Here is a 15,463-nt window from a genome sequence, read left to right as displayed (position 1 = left end):
AAGATGGGCGAGAGAGGAAGATGATGGAAAGACTGGTTGTTGGTTGGAATGGAGGTGGTCATCGGAGAAGGGAAAAAAAACTATAGGGGAAAAGGGTAACTTTTTAAACTTTGTGTAGATAAAAATTGTTAATTTTTTAAACTAAGAAAAAGAAAAGTGATAAAACTTTAGTTTTTTTAATACTTTTTATTAATAACAATTAAATCTTTGATTTTAATCGATAATTTTAATAAAAATATGGTGATTTAAGTTTTTAAAATCTTGTAAATGAAAGTTTAAAAATACAAGGAGCTGCAGATGGGAATAAGACTTTTTGCCTTTAGAAAAGTTGTTGTTAAGAAAAGTAAAGTGAATGATCCAATACTTTTGATTTGATAAAAATTGATCATTATCATGTAACAATAAATTGATGGAAAAGAAGGGTAGTTGATAAGAATTTTCCTTCCTACTCTCTTCTCTCTTCTCTTGGCATGTATTCTATTCACATTGTACAAACTAAACAACATACATTACATTTCATATTATAATTAATAGATAATTTTATAACTTTGAGGCGTGACTGCAAAACACAAAATCAATTAAATAAACAAAAGGACAATAGCATGAAGAAATAATATCTAAAATAGAGGAAAGGAGGACCACCCATTAAATTCTGTCAGCTCCTCCCTACCGTCCACGTCATTTGTTATTGTTGTTTGTTCTAGCTCCTGTCAGTATCTCCTTTCTCTACGTAATCTGAAAAATTGTTGTATTCTTCTCACACCTAAAACCACACCCACTCCTTGAGAGTATCAATATCACCCACTAAACTACATTTAAGAAATAATTTGTCAAAAAACCTCCTTCACAAGAAAGGCAACTCATTGAAAATTATACCAATAAAATGTGTTTCTACTACAAAGTCGTAGTTTATATTTTGACAATATATTAGTAACCCTGACGATGATAATAAACATTATTTATATGTAAGTAAGTAACGATCAATATATTTAATTTAAAATTATTTAATTATATAATAATAATATTTCGTATTTAGAATTCAAAGGTGTGGTGACGTAATAGGAGATGAATAAATTATCTTGAAGATTCTACATATTATTATTTTTTATGCATAGCATTCACATTATATGATGCTCTCTTTCTTAAGGGCAGCAAGTTTAATTCTTAATTAATTAATCACTCAAAAACCACATGGACCCACCCCCACACACTCTCTTAATTTGTTGAATTGAAAGAACAACAACTAATATAAATGATTTTGATGGTTCTCTTAATTAATCGCTACTTAATAACATTATAAACCAATAGTTGGATGTGATAATAGGGAATTTTTGGCTAATGATCTTATGCCCAATAAAAAGATGTCTACAAGGAATAAATATTTTTCATATAGAGAAATATATTTAGATAATTATTAATTGCAAATGCATTAAAGAAAGTGTGTTGGCATGCAGCTCCAAGCGAGGGGATAAGCTACAAAGCAACCACGTCAGTGGCAACTTGTTTACGTGTTCCTCCATTTTCCAACCTCTAATTTCTAGCCACGTGTAATGTCTGTTTTTCTTGTCTCTCTTCGTTGACACTCCATTCACCTCTCCTCTCCCCCCTACTACCCCACCAAACTATACGGCTTTTGCATTCGTGGCTCTCAAATCCATGGAGATTCTCCACGCAAATTAGCCAGTACCTGATATTAAACATAGAAGATCACAAAGAAAGAAAGCAAGCAAGTTATTATGGAGCGTTATGAGATACTGAAAGATATTGGTTCTGGGAACTTTGGTGTTGCGAAGCTCGTGAGAGACACATGGAGTGGCGAACTCTACGCTGTCAAGTATATTGAGAGAGGCCAGAAGGTATAAATTTGTACCTTTATTTTATTAGTCTTTCATTAGGCAACTTTTACGTTGCAGCTTTTGTTGTTGATGTGGGGGAATTATGCTGTTTTGGGTTGTGCAGATTGATGAGCATGTGCAGAGGGAGATTATGAACCATCGCGCCTTGAAGCATCCCAATATTATACGATTTAAGGAAGTATGTCGACTTGTTGTGCCACTTTCTTCTTGACATTCTTTGTTAGTAAAATTCAGAATTATTTCATCAGTCCTCGCCAACTAACCAAAAAAAGAAGCTTTCAGAGATTTTAATCAACCATTTGTTTAACAATTCAACTTGTTTCAGGAATCAGGACCTAAATCTGTCCCATGTGCTTTCTTGCTATTAGTTTTTCTACTTCCCAGCTTTTACTTCATCAGTTTTCCTTTTAACCACTTTCTCTTTATTAACATATACAGTCAAATCACTCTAATCTGGCACACTTGAACTAATTCTTCCTGCAGTATTTGCTTTTCCATTTTGTCCAATTAATGTTTCTTAGATAACAAGATTTCCTCGTCTTGGCACCAAAACAGAGCCAAAATCAACTAGTTTTTTCCTTTTTCTTTTTTTCTTTTTAAATAGTAAGAGTGGTTACTGTATTATATATATCAGGAAGCCATCATAACGAAGTTCTTGAAGACATAGTTGGCTTCAACATTCTTTACTCTTACAAATCACATTAGATTGATATTCTCTTCATAATTTGAATTCCTCTGCTCTTGAACATATGTACTAGCCTCCTCTCTGTGTTACATTTGCAAACTCAAGATGGGATTTTATTTTCGTGCAGGTTTTTATAACACCAACTCATCTGGCCATAGTCATGGAATATGCAGCTGGAGGCGAACTTTTTGAAAGGATCTGCACTGCCGGTAGATTCAGTGAAGATGAGGTATATATATACAAATTAATCTGTTTCCAAAAGTGATTTCATCAGTTATTTTCTCAAAGTTGATCCATTTGTTGTTTGTATCAGGCAAGATATTTCTTCCAACAACTTATATCAGGAGTTAGCTACTGCCACTCCATGGTAAAAGTCTCAAAACTGTTCAGTCTGTTATGTGAACTGAATTTGCTCACATATTCTTGGTTGCAGCAAATTTGTCATAGAGATCTAAAGCTGGAAAACACCCTCTTGGATGGAAGCACTGCACCCCGTCTCAAAATATGTGATTTTGGCTATTCCAAAGTAATTTAAATAACTTACCAATTACGGCAGTAGCCAGTTAGGTTGCCCGCACCTGTAATGTTACTTTACCTATAGTAACTGTTAGATTCATTTCCTGTAAATGATCCAACGGTTATTATAGACCAAAAACATTGCTCAACGGGTAACATAGTTAATTATCAACAAAATATAATTTTGATTATTAACCCAGTTGTTAAACTTGGTATTTGTACTGTAGTCATCTGTGTTGCACTCTCAACCAAAATCTACAGTTGGCACACCAGCCTACATTGCCCCTGAGGTCTTGTCTAGAAAAGAGTACGATGGGAAGGTAATTAATTTTAATTAATTATATTTGTTCATCATTATCAATCTGATGCTTGTTAATGAAGTTATCTAATTAATTTGAACCTAATCTAGCCACCTAAACTGTAGTTGATTATTTGGGAATTATAGATTGCAGATGTTTGGTCTTGTGGTGTGACGCTATATGTGATGTTGGTTGGAGCTTATCCATTTGAAGATCCAGAGGATCCAAGAAACTTTAGAAAAACAATCCAGGTTAATTATTTACAAACTTATATATTAATTGTGCCAATGATAATTTATTATATATATATATATATTTTTGTCCCTTAATGGAAAATCTTTTGCTTGCGGCAGAGGATTCTCAGTGTCCACTACTCAATACCAGATTATGTTAGAGTTTCCATGGAGTGCAAACATCTTCTATCTCGAATTTTTGTGGCCAATCCCGAAAAGGTACATTTATTTAAGGAGAAATAAATATTCCTATGTATCTTAGGGTACTGTCCTTGTATTTAAATTATTGAGGGTAAAATGTTTTGTAGAGAATAACCATTGAAGAAATAAAAAAGCACCCATGGTTCTTAAAGAACTTGCCAATGGAGTTCATGGAGGAGGAAGGTGAGTTGAAAAATGATGAAGAAAATGAGAATTCCCAAAGTGTAGAAGAAATATTAGCCATAATTCAAGAGGCACGCAAGGCAGCAGAGGGTGGTAATAAAGTAGGTGGGCTATATACTGGAGGAAGTATGGATCTGGATGATTTAGATGATGGTGACATTGATGATATAGAGACAAGTGGCGATTTTGTCTGTGCATTATAATTCATATAACATTAAATATACGTCATCCACACAAACAAGGCCTAATCAATCTCTGCTGATTCTTCAAAAAGAGAAGAGAAGAATATGATAACCTAATCATCTTCTCCTGTGGTTTGAAGGGTAATATGATATATCCATCTGATGTTGATTTTTCTTTCTTCTTTATTATGTAAACTTTCCTTCTCCTTTTGCATTTGTGTGAAGGGATATTTAGATGTTGTTGTGTTCTTCTTTATCACTTGTTAGGTTTGTAGCTTGTAAAAAATTTCAAGGATTTGTGACTTTTTTCTTCTCATGATTTCTTGTTCATTTTTTTAACTACAAAAAGGAAAATTAATAGCTGTTTGTAAAAATAATATAAAAAATGAGGGAGGTCAATTTCAGGAACACTGGTATCGCTCAGCCATTATATTAAATTCATAACATTGAAAGATCAATTTCTGGTTTTACATTGTATTACAAATGTGAATATAAATTTATCTGCATAACTTCTTGGGGGAATGAAATGTATGACATTGAACTTCATGACAAGCATGTTAATTTAAGAATATTATCAAAATGCTGTAGACAGTAACAGAGAAATTTCAATTGATTTCTTAGAGAAGAATTTGGTATATGCGACAAAGCGGTGTCACTATCATAACGTGTAGAGTCAACCAATTTAAAGATCAAAAGATTCTGTTGCTTTCAAGTCTCATGGTGATGGATTATAGTAATTAGCTACACTTATTTGCACTTTTGACAAGCACACGCAATCACAGCCAGCCACAGAAGCGTGGAGTTGTATCTGTTTAGTTTGTCAGCTTGTTTTCACGTCTGGTAATTAAATTGACGATACATACACAGACAACTCATTAATTTAACAATGTTATCTCCACCTTCACTTTGTAGGTGAATGTCACACGCATATTACTTGTTTAATTAATTATTAATGGATTTAGTGGGAAAAGCGATTCAGGGGACTCAAATCCTGTTTGATAAATTTATCATTATTTTATCATAAAACTCCTCCTCCACCTCATTTATTAAAACCCACATTCAAAAAGTAATTGCCTAGTAATAATTTATTAAATCAACGAATAAAACTGTCATCTACATGCAAATTAAGTCATGATACAGGTAAAAAATCCTACACTCATAAGCAACAAACAGTATTATCCAGTATATTTGCTCATGAGTGGTGGACTGAATTACGTTAAAAACCTTCTCGTATTTATCTCCCACTCGTGCAATCTCACTTATTTGTCATCATATGTTTTCATCATCAAATATAGTGGATAGAAACGTTAACCAACTAATTACAATCGTCACCATCATATCTTTGCACTCGGCCTAGCCTCATGTATTTTTCATTGGTGTGTATAAATTTGCATCAACTATTTGATGCTAGAAAAATAAACTCTTTTAAAAAAGATTCCTCTAGATAACTAGCAAAACACGCTTTGCTCCTCAACTTGAGATGGAACAACAGAACCCCAAGTGACCAAAACTCCAAAGAATCTAGGTCTAGCCATAGTATCACCCCTCTATGACCATTTAGTCCTATCATTAAAGATCAACTAACTCCGACAATTGAGGTGCAATCAGTAATATCGAATACGACAACACTACCAAATGAGACTATTGATCATCCAATTGATGTCCTCCACAAATATACAACATTACCTTAACAACTTCATCATCATCATGTCAAATAAAAATATATTCTCTACCTATGTATAGAAACTAAAATTGTACATAAGATAATAAACTTAATGGATTTGCGAAATATAAAATTAACCTCCCGTTTTTGCAAGTGTTGATTTTGTTGCAGAATTTGTTCTTGAATGGAACTGTTTCCAAGTGATTTGGATTCCACAACAAATGGTGTATGTGTGTATCAAAAATATTCATTCACATGGGGACCTTTTTCATAAAGCTTAAAAACCATCCTACCATTAAGGATAATGACTAATAAAGTGAGGGGTTACGAACCATAACTTCATTTCTTAATTCCTCATTAATTGCATATAGCAGTTATGGGAAATGAAAAGAAACTAACATTCTCTCACTTGGTTCGTAATCTATAAACCATATACTGAAATAAGGAAACAAAATACCTAAATTATTATAATAAGTTTACTAAGAACGAGTATTATTTTTTATGTATCACAACGTATCTATTTCTTAATAACCTGATGAATAATCTTATGTTCGTTCTAGGTCTAAAATGATTGTTATACTAAACAAAAATATATGGCCAAAGGACTATTTTCCACCCAAGGTCTGCTGCATTCCCAAGTTTGCCCCCTTTAACTTTGAAAATCTCAAATACCCACCCATGAACAGTTAAATTTTATGGAACCCTAACCCCTTAAAATTTTATCTCTTTTTCCCCCCTAACCCTTAAAAACTAACCATTTCCCCCTAGGCCAAGTTTTGAAAAATAGCATTCCTTCCCTAGAGTTTAGTTTTCAATCCCCAACCCCAAAACCAATGCCATCGCCGACGACAAAGCTTTCCCGACGCACCACCATGCTCCAATGGCCTCTCTTCTCACCTCTGGAACATCGATTGGCCTAGATTCGACATCGTCTTCTCCTGAAAAGTTGAAGAGCTTCGTCTTCCCAAATGAAGACGACGACCTTGTCTCCATCTGAGAAGACGAGACGAAGCTCTTTAGCTTTTCAAGCCAAGACTATGTCGGATCTAGGCCAATCGGCACTCCAGAGGAGAGAAGAGAGGCTGTTGGAGTATGGTGGTGAGTCGAGAAAGCTTCGTCGTCGACAATAGCGTCGGATTTGGCGTCAAAGATTGAAAACTAAACCCTGGGGGGAAATGCTATTTTTCAAAACTTGGCCTATGGGGAAATGGTTAGTTTTTAGGGGTTAGGGGGGGAAAACTCGATTAAATTTTAAATTATTTTTAATATTCTAGATAAAATGATGATTTTACCTTTTAAACCGTTAATTTTAACAGTCCATGAGTGGGTATTTGAGATTTTCAAAGTTAAAGGGGGGAAACTTGAGAATGCAACATACCTTGGGTGGGAAATAGTCCTTTGGCCAAAATATACACATAAAATGAGAAAAATTAAATCAATTGAAAAACTGAATAAGAGTTTCATCATTCAAAAAAATATATATACATCATATCATATGATGGAACCAACTCCTATCACAATTATAACATGAGTACAACTCTAATTCGTTATACACGATCCTTAAAACTCTTTGGTAGCATACATTTTATCAAAAGATATGTTATCATCAATTCAATGTTAATGTGTTTAATGACCACTTTATTCTCTTTAAAACATTCTCTTATGGTTAAATACTTATTATCGATGTGCTTAGTTTGACTATCACTTTTATTATTTTTAGCCAAAAAAACAATAATTGAATTGTTATAATAAAGCTATCATGTTGTGGAAATAGAGTCCACAATCCAAAGCTCAAATATGAAACTTTTTAACTGTATACTATGTGATGTAGCCTCAAAACAAGAAATGAACTCAACCTCCATGGTAAATGTAGCAATCAATAACTATTTGACACTCTTACAAGATATGTCTCTGTCAACAAACATAAAAATATATTAGAAGTTAATTTTCTTGAATCAATACAACCGATGAAATGAACCAACTACCTTCAAATTATCAGTTTGATTATACATAATCATGTATTCTTTGGTTTCTTGAATGTACCACATCACATTCTTTGCAGCTCTCCAGTGGTTTATTCTGATATCTCTCTAACATCCTAACAGTAAATACAATATCAAGCCTCGTACAAACTTCAATATACATCAGACTTCCAACAGTTAAAGGATAAGGAATGTTTTGCATATGTTCTTTTTTAAGTTTATTTTTCGAGCATTGGTTCAAATTGAACTTATCACCCTTCACAAAAGGTGTTATACTTGATGAACAATTCTTCATTTGAAATCTCTCTAAAACTTTATTGATATATGTTTTTTAAAACTGTCGTATAATTCCTTAAAGGTGTTCCTATGGATTTTTATACAAATGACATAAAACGTTCCACCTATATCTTTTAAGTCAAAATTTTTAGAGAGGAATTGTCTTACCTTATAAAATAACCCCTTATCATTAGTTACAAGCAGAATATTATCCACATATAAAATAAACAAACAAATATTACTCCCACTAGCCTTTTAATATATGCATTGATCTATGATGTTCGAATTGTGTAAATGAGAAATTTTTTTAATTCACAAAGAGAGATGCATACATGTCTTCTATATATTCCAAAGGCAAACAACATATCATTTGAAATAAAAAACATTATAAAAGGCATATGACATGTCAATTACAAAAATCAAAGGTAGTCGACATGTTAATTGAAAGGTCATCCTTGACCACCAGCTAAATCTTGTTCTGGGTTGATTGATCCAAATTAGGACTCAAATCAAAAAATCACTTTAAATCAGCCTACAAAAATCTAATTTCGACATTTTATATATCAAAATTCTTAGTTCTTCATTTTCAATTCATCTACATAAAAATTTCAAGCAAAAATAACCTAAAATAAATTTTCTCTCTCTAAAAAACAATTTAGGATTTAATGAATTACAAACAAAATTCAACATCCAAAACAAGGCAAAAATTATAGAATGCTCTAATACCAAATGTTAAACATAAAATTAACTCTCTATCTATGTACATAAACTAAATTGTATATAATAAAATAAAATTCTATAACTACGGAATGTAAAACTAACCTCCCCCCATTACAAGTGTTGAATTTGCTGCAAAATTTGTTCTTGGATGGACGTGCTTCCAGGGGATCTGGACTTCACAAAAAATGGTGCATGTGTATATAAAAAATATCCGTTTACAAAAAGTCGTGAAGCTTAAAAACCATGCTACCATTAAGGATGATAAGTGATAAAGTGAAGGGTTATGGACCATAACTTCATTTCTTAACTGCTTGGAGCAGTTATGGGAAATGAAAAGAAACCAACACATCAAGGGCCTTAATCCCTTCTTAAAGATTAGTCAGCACTAGAACACCAATTTCCCACGCAACATCACTCATTTTGCTAATGAAAAAAATGACAAAGTGTCCCTAAGTTGGGGACACTGAATCTTCCTCGATTCATATCATGTTCGTAACCTACTCTCTCCTTTAATGAAGATGACAATAGGATGCTTCTGAGCATAAGACCTAAAATCCTATATGAAAAATGACACGTCATGTGCCTAAAATAGTCCCACAAGGAAATTACAGGCCACATGATTGCTCAAAAAGTGTTTATGATAGGATAAGCAACACATGTTGTCTAACCTTGAGACTAATTGTGTGCAACCATCTAATCAAGCCTATCTAAAATAGGTGATTGAACACACTAGAATAGGTAACATCTCTTGACATGTAAAGTGAGATTCCCATTGAACAAATACCATTGGTCTGCTGATACTATGCAATGCCCCCTAATTCAAGTACAATAGATACAGTAGGCTTCTTGTTAAGAAGAGACTATCCATCTAATGCCTTTATGCATTGGTTCCATAACTGAATTTGACAGTCGAGGTAACTTTAGTTACCAAACTCATTGGCTAGACTTGTGTAACTCCTTGAATGCTTATTAAGTCTCTTTAGAAAAATTGGTCAAATACAGCCTAGTAGATGCCATCCTAACATGCACAGAAAGCCCTTTCCTTAAAGGAGATTCTATTTAACACTATTAACTGTTGAAACTCTAACTAGCCTAGAATATATATTAGAATATTTTGAGAGTGTCATTTTTTTTACACAAAAATATTATACATTTGGTGCTAAGATTTAATACAACTTATATATTTTTGAAATACACATTTGAATACATTTTCAATCATTCAAATACATTAATCTAACGGCTCTAAATTTTCAACAAAAATTGTGCGAGAAAGTTGAGCTCTAAATTCTTACTCTATAGATGTATATTGTCAATAGTAGTGATATATGTACAAACAATATTTATAATTTTGTGTATAAACAATGACATATTATCATGTGACTGAGTAGTTTTAAATTAGAAATAAAATAATATTCAATCACATAATGATATATTATTATTGATATATAAAATTATGTACATAATTTTATTGATATAATCAAACATATATTATGATGGTAGATTTTGTAGTTTTAGCTGCATAACAATTTTCATCCAAACACAACCAGGCCACGATTCACTCAGAACCACCCGACTCGACCGACCCACATTTTAGAAATTTGGAAATAAAATAGTTAAATTGGGTTTTGTCTAACCATGACTTGAGTCTTTTTACGCTTTTCCTGATCCAAATCTATAACATGAAACCAACCCAAGTAGTTCAGTGGGTTATGGGTCGGATCTGTCATAAGCTGATCCAGCCCACAATCTTAGCCTCAGAATGTCCACGTGTACGGTCCTCGTACAACTTACACAAAAAAACTAATTCGAACAAAACACTGAAGAATTCCCCTCTTTCATATATAAGGACTTTCGAAAACCCTAATTCCCCATCGAGGAGTCGTGTGAGCACCCGGGCTTTAGCATTCTCATCTGAGCCGCGAAGCGACAGACTACATCAACAAAAAATGAAGGTTCTTTTCTTGTTTTCTGGGTGTCATTCTGGGGTTTCAAATTAATGCTTCATTATTATTTTTTTAAATCTTACCATATGGTTTTTTTATGATTTTGTTTCAGTTCAATATTGCAAATCCAACCACGGGATGCCAAAAGAAGCTGGAAATCGACGATGACCAGAAACTGTACGCTTTGTTTTAAAAAAGTCTATTTATTTACTTACAATTAGCCAAGTTTCCTACATTTAGGGATTGTTCTTGTACTACGTTTTTGCTTTCATGGTCTTGTTTTTTGTCTTTCTGTTTTTGTTATTTGTTGCAGAAAAATATTTTTAAATTTGTGTTCTATGTTAAGATTTTACAGCGGTTCCTTTTATGGTTAAAAGAAATGTCGATATCATTAGAAACGATGGAAAATTTTCTAATACTTTTTCCACAGATGCTTTTAGTCTTGTATGGTATTGTGTATCCTTATACAGTGGGTTTAAGAAATTTCGAATCTCATAGCTGGCCTGTTTGATTTACTTTATAACAAATTTAATAGGAAATTATGGATTTAGGCTTCTGTTTTCGTTTGTGGTTATTTTTCAAATTGTTGTGCTAGGTGTAAAAATGTTTCGCCTTGATATAACTTTCATAATCATATTCTTAGATTTTATATATGATTATTATATATTATGAGATGCTTCAGTGTACAGAACCTTTCATGCCATGAAGGTTTTTTTTTTTTTTTCCTGTTGCTTTGCATCCTTGTAGGAGTTTTTTGCTTTTCATGTTCTTCTTCCTGAAGCTTCTCCTCTATGTCTTCTGGTATGAGATGATTATTTTTCAATTTCATTTGTATTTGAGTGGGAGTCTTAACTGAATTTTAGGGCTATAAGTTTCACCTCACATGTCACTGCTGTCTGCATGGTGTGTGTGCAGAAAGTTATTCATATTAGCTTTGATACTGCAATTTTTTTTATTAACATCTCTTTTACAACATTCACTGGAAGTTTACACCAAGCTTCTTGCTATGAAATTCGTGTGTTAAGTTGACTTGATAATTTTGTTAACTAAACACAATTGTGCAGTCGAGCTTTCTTTGACAAGAGAATCTCTCAAGAAGTTAGTGGAGATGCCCTTGGTGAGGTATGAATTGTTATTAGATTTTCTGGCTTGGTATTTTTCATCTTTTTCCATCTACTCAGGAATTATGTTTGTAGCCTGCCCTGCTATTTTTGTTTATTTTCATATATTATTTGGTTTGACAGGAGTTTAAGGGCTATGTATTCAAGATCATGGGAGGCTGTGACAAGCAAGGTTTCCCAATGAAGCAGGGAGTGCTGACTCCTGGCCGAGTTCGTCTTTTGCTCCATAGAGGTTAGTAAAATGTGCTTGCTGTCTTCTTTTGTGTCTGTGTGTTTGTATTTGTGTTGCTTTGCATTTGGTACAGCTTTGCAAGGTTTTGTATTTCAATGTGGTAATTTGGATTTCTAATTTTTTATTCTTGTACCTGCTTTCAATGTCAGTTTTTCTGAGGTGAAACTGTTTTGAGGATTATTTACTTTTTGGCACAGGTACTCCCTGCTTCCGTGGATATGGAAGACGTGATGGAGAGCGTAGGAGAAAGTCTGTGCGTGGATGCATTGTTAGTCAAGATCTGTCAGTGTTGAATTTGGTAATTGTGAAGAAGGGTGAGCAGGACCTACCTGGTCTCACTGACATGGAGAAGCCTAGGATGAGAGGTCCAAAGAGAGCATCAAAGATCAGGAAGTTGTTTAACTTGTCCAAGGATGATGATGTCAGGAAGTATGTTAACACTTACCGTAGGACCTTTACAACCAAAACTGGTGAGTGATGAGTGTTTCTGATTGTTGCAACTACCAAATATGGTCAGTTTTACAGTTCATGATTGAATTAAAAGAGTGTTTATTTCTGGTTTGCAGGTAAGGAGGTTAGCAAGGCTCCTAAAATTCAGAGACTGGTTACTCCTTTGACCCTGCAAAGGAAGCGTGCGAGAATCGCAGACAAAAAGAAGAGAATTGCCAAGGCCAAGACAGACGCTGCTGAATATCAGAAGCTCCTTGCTACCAGGTTGAAGGAGCAGCGTGAGCGCCGCAGTGAGAGTTTGGCCAAGAAAAGATCAAGGCTCTCTGCTGCCTCAAAGCCATCAATTGCAGCTTAGATTTCAAAGGTGTTGTCTTTTGGTGATCAGAGTAATGTCTGCTGGATATCTTTAATAGTTTGGGTTAATTTTTATTGTTGGTTGATTTTGAGGGTACTTGGATGCTAATGGCATGTAACAGGCTGACATTCTGCTATTAGACATTTCAGATTTTGTTTATTTTATTTTGTGTGCTGAACCATTTCATTGGGTTCTTATAGTTAAATTCATTATGGATTTTATTATTACATTCCTTATCCTGCTTTAACTCTAATTATCTTTTATACTTGTAAATAATTTTAGGTTGGTTTTGTTTCTGTTTAACCCGTGTATATATCATTTTAAAGTAGTTGCTAGATAACCAAAATTTTAACGGCCCTTTGGCTATTCATTTTCTTGCCTAAATTTCCTTCTCCCCAATTTCTAATGAGAATATGCTTATGGATTTTTGCTTTTCAGCTACATGATTATCTTATTAGGAAAAAGATACGTTATCGTGATTGGCCTTCTCCTTTAATCTTCAATGGTTGTTATTGGCATTAAAAGATGAGCCCTTCGTTTTGAGATTTATTTTATCACTATTCTTTTCATGTCTGAATGCTCTGGACTACATGCATATAGTTTTGTTTGTTTGAAAAGACTTTTAAACCCTTCCAACATTAAAGGAGAAGCTATATGAGGTTATTCTTAGTAAACAGATTTTTTTCTTCAATTTCAACTTTATTTTTTTTATCACAAAAATAATGTTGTATTTAACAAAACCTTATTCAGACATACTATCTTTCGCACCAACTTTATTCCATAAACAAAAGGGGATTTCCTATAGATATCAAGTTAGTGTTGTCCGAATGAAATGGAATCAACCTTTCATTCTATACATATTATTGTGTTTTTGAATTTAAGGTGTGTATTATTCTAATTCTAGTTTTATAGCCTTTCAAAATCTGGGGTTTTTGATTTATTTATTTATTGTTAAGATTTAATCCATTGTTTGAATGTTGTGTTATTGGATGAATTTTGACAAACTGAATGTGAAAATATAGGTGTTAGTCCTTCAACTACATTGGCCAAAATTTGATAATGTTATGTTATCGTTGGTCAATTAACATATTTGACTAACTTTTATTAGATATAGTTAGCTTAATTTGGCCAAATAGAGTGTTTTTATGGGATTTGGTTTTTTTTTTTTTTTTTCCCTTAGACAAAATGATAAAAATTGTTCAGATAGAGTTTTTGGGCTACTTCGCTTTCTTATGTTGTTTTGACTATAACTAGAGTGACATAATTTGAAGACACTAAAGAATTCATACTATTAGCGGTTGTAATTAAATTTTGTCACTTAGATGTGTTGGAAACTGTGAAGACTAACTTTTTTATGTCCAAATATGCTGTTATATTATTCTTTTTAATAATATGTTTAATATTAAAGTACCTTATTTTCTTTTCTTGTGTTGTCTAAATAATGATTAAGAGTGACATGATTTTAAAAGAATAGAAGTTTGTAGTATCCAATGATTATACTCAACCTTAGCCATTTGGATTTTTTGAAAAGGGCTAGCTTGATTGTTAGTCAATTGAGTTTGTTTTGAAAACTATGTATTTTGGTAAGTTCCTGGGCATCAGACCTATCTAGTTCTCCACAAATTTGTCCCATAATGTTGTTTAAAGAAGTTGCAAATAGAGGAATTAAATAATGAGATGTGGTTCAGTGTTGACAGGAGGTTGCTTAGCTTTTTCCCACGTGAGTTTGCATTAGTCGAAGGGGTGAGGTTTGGGCAACCATCCAAACAGAGGAATAGTGCACAGAGTAAAAGGAAAAAAGAGAGTTTTTTCCTCCTATGCCTAAAACTATGAGAATCGGGACTTTAGAAAGTTTATGCAAGGATCAAAGTTCAAAAAGGGTACGTTGACAGAGGAGATAGAGAAGTGAGTTTTCATTCTCATTTAAGAGATTTTGTTATAAGAAATAGGCCAAAGGACTTATGTTAGGACTAATGTATACATATCACATAGGAAAATATACCCTAAAGAAAGGAAATCAAAAGGTAACACTAAATTGGGACATGTGTCACTCCAACAGGCTCCAAGGCCTTTAGAATCAATAAAGAACAGTAGTGCCACAGACAACAGTTGCAAAAACGATTAAAGGGATATAAAAGAGAAAGGGAGAGAGAAAAAAAGGAAGAAAGAGAAAAATCAAAACAGTGGAGGGAAATTGAGGAGAGAATAGACCTCTTGAATGCTTTGTAGGCTATTTTTATTTTAACGTTTGTATTTGTTTTTTGCATTTGGGATTTCTAGAGAATTATCAAAAAAGAGTTATATTATTGTAATAAAAAAAATAGTGTTCATCTTCATATCTGGGGATATTATCAGACTTTTATATATCATTGTATTAAACATACAGTGTTCATTTACACATTTGAGAATATTGGTCTACATTTTGAATCTATCTTCTCTATCTTTATTGTATCTTCTTATCTTGTCTCGAGTTCCTGAGTTTCTGAGGTAGTGTTCGCCTCTTATGGATCTTTAGCTTGTTGATCTGTTGCTGTTGTCGGCAACCCATTGAAGTTAAGGAAATGCC

The 15,463-nt window shown here is 33.2% G+C and overlaps 2 protein-coding genes across 2 annotated transcripts; both read left to right on the top strand.

Annotated features, from left to right (window-relative positions):
• Positions 1-1,523: 1,523 nt before the first annotated feature.
• On the top strand, positions 1,524-4,471 carry LOC123210266 (serine/threonine-protein kinase SAPK2-like). Its single transcript, XM_044628563.1, has 9 exons — positions 1,524-1,856; positions 1,960-2,034; positions 2,669-2,770; positions 2,855-2,908; positions 2,975-3,067; positions 3,285-3,377; positions 3,503-3,607; positions 3,710-3,808; positions 3,898-4,471. Exons 1-9 carry the CDS (start codon positions 1,737-1,739, stop codon positions 4,174-4,176), a joined length of 1,020 nt encoding a protein of 339 aa, XP_044484498.1. The 5' UTR covers positions 1,524-1,736; the 3' UTR covers positions 4,177-4,471.
• Positions 4,472-10,600: 6,129 nt separating this feature from the next.
• LOC123194323 (40S ribosomal protein S6) lies at positions 10,601-13,124 on the top strand. The gene is made up of 6 exons (XM_044607501.1): positions 10,601-10,748; positions 10,852-10,916; positions 11,804-11,861; positions 11,984-12,092; positions 12,290-12,562; positions 12,659-13,124. The coding sequence occupies exons 1-6, from the start codon at positions 10,743-10,745 to the stop codon at positions 12,895-12,897; spliced, it is 750 nt and encodes a 249-aa protein (XP_044463436.1). The 5' UTR covers positions 10,601-10,742; the 3' UTR covers positions 12,898-13,124.
• Positions 13,125-15,463: the final 2,339 nt, after the last annotated feature.

The sequence above is a fragment of the Mangifera indica genome, chromosome 1 (genome assembly GCF_011075055.1).
Source record: "Mangifera indica cultivar Alphonso chromosome 1, CATAS_Mindica_2.1, whole genome shotgun sequence".
In the NCBI taxonomy this organism is placed as follows: Eukaryota; Viridiplantae; Streptophyta; class Magnoliopsida; order Sapindales; family Anacardiaceae; genus Mangifera; species Mangifera indica.
Note: the sequence above shows the minus strand (reverse complement) of the source record. Positions and strands in the feature narration are given on the sequence as shown.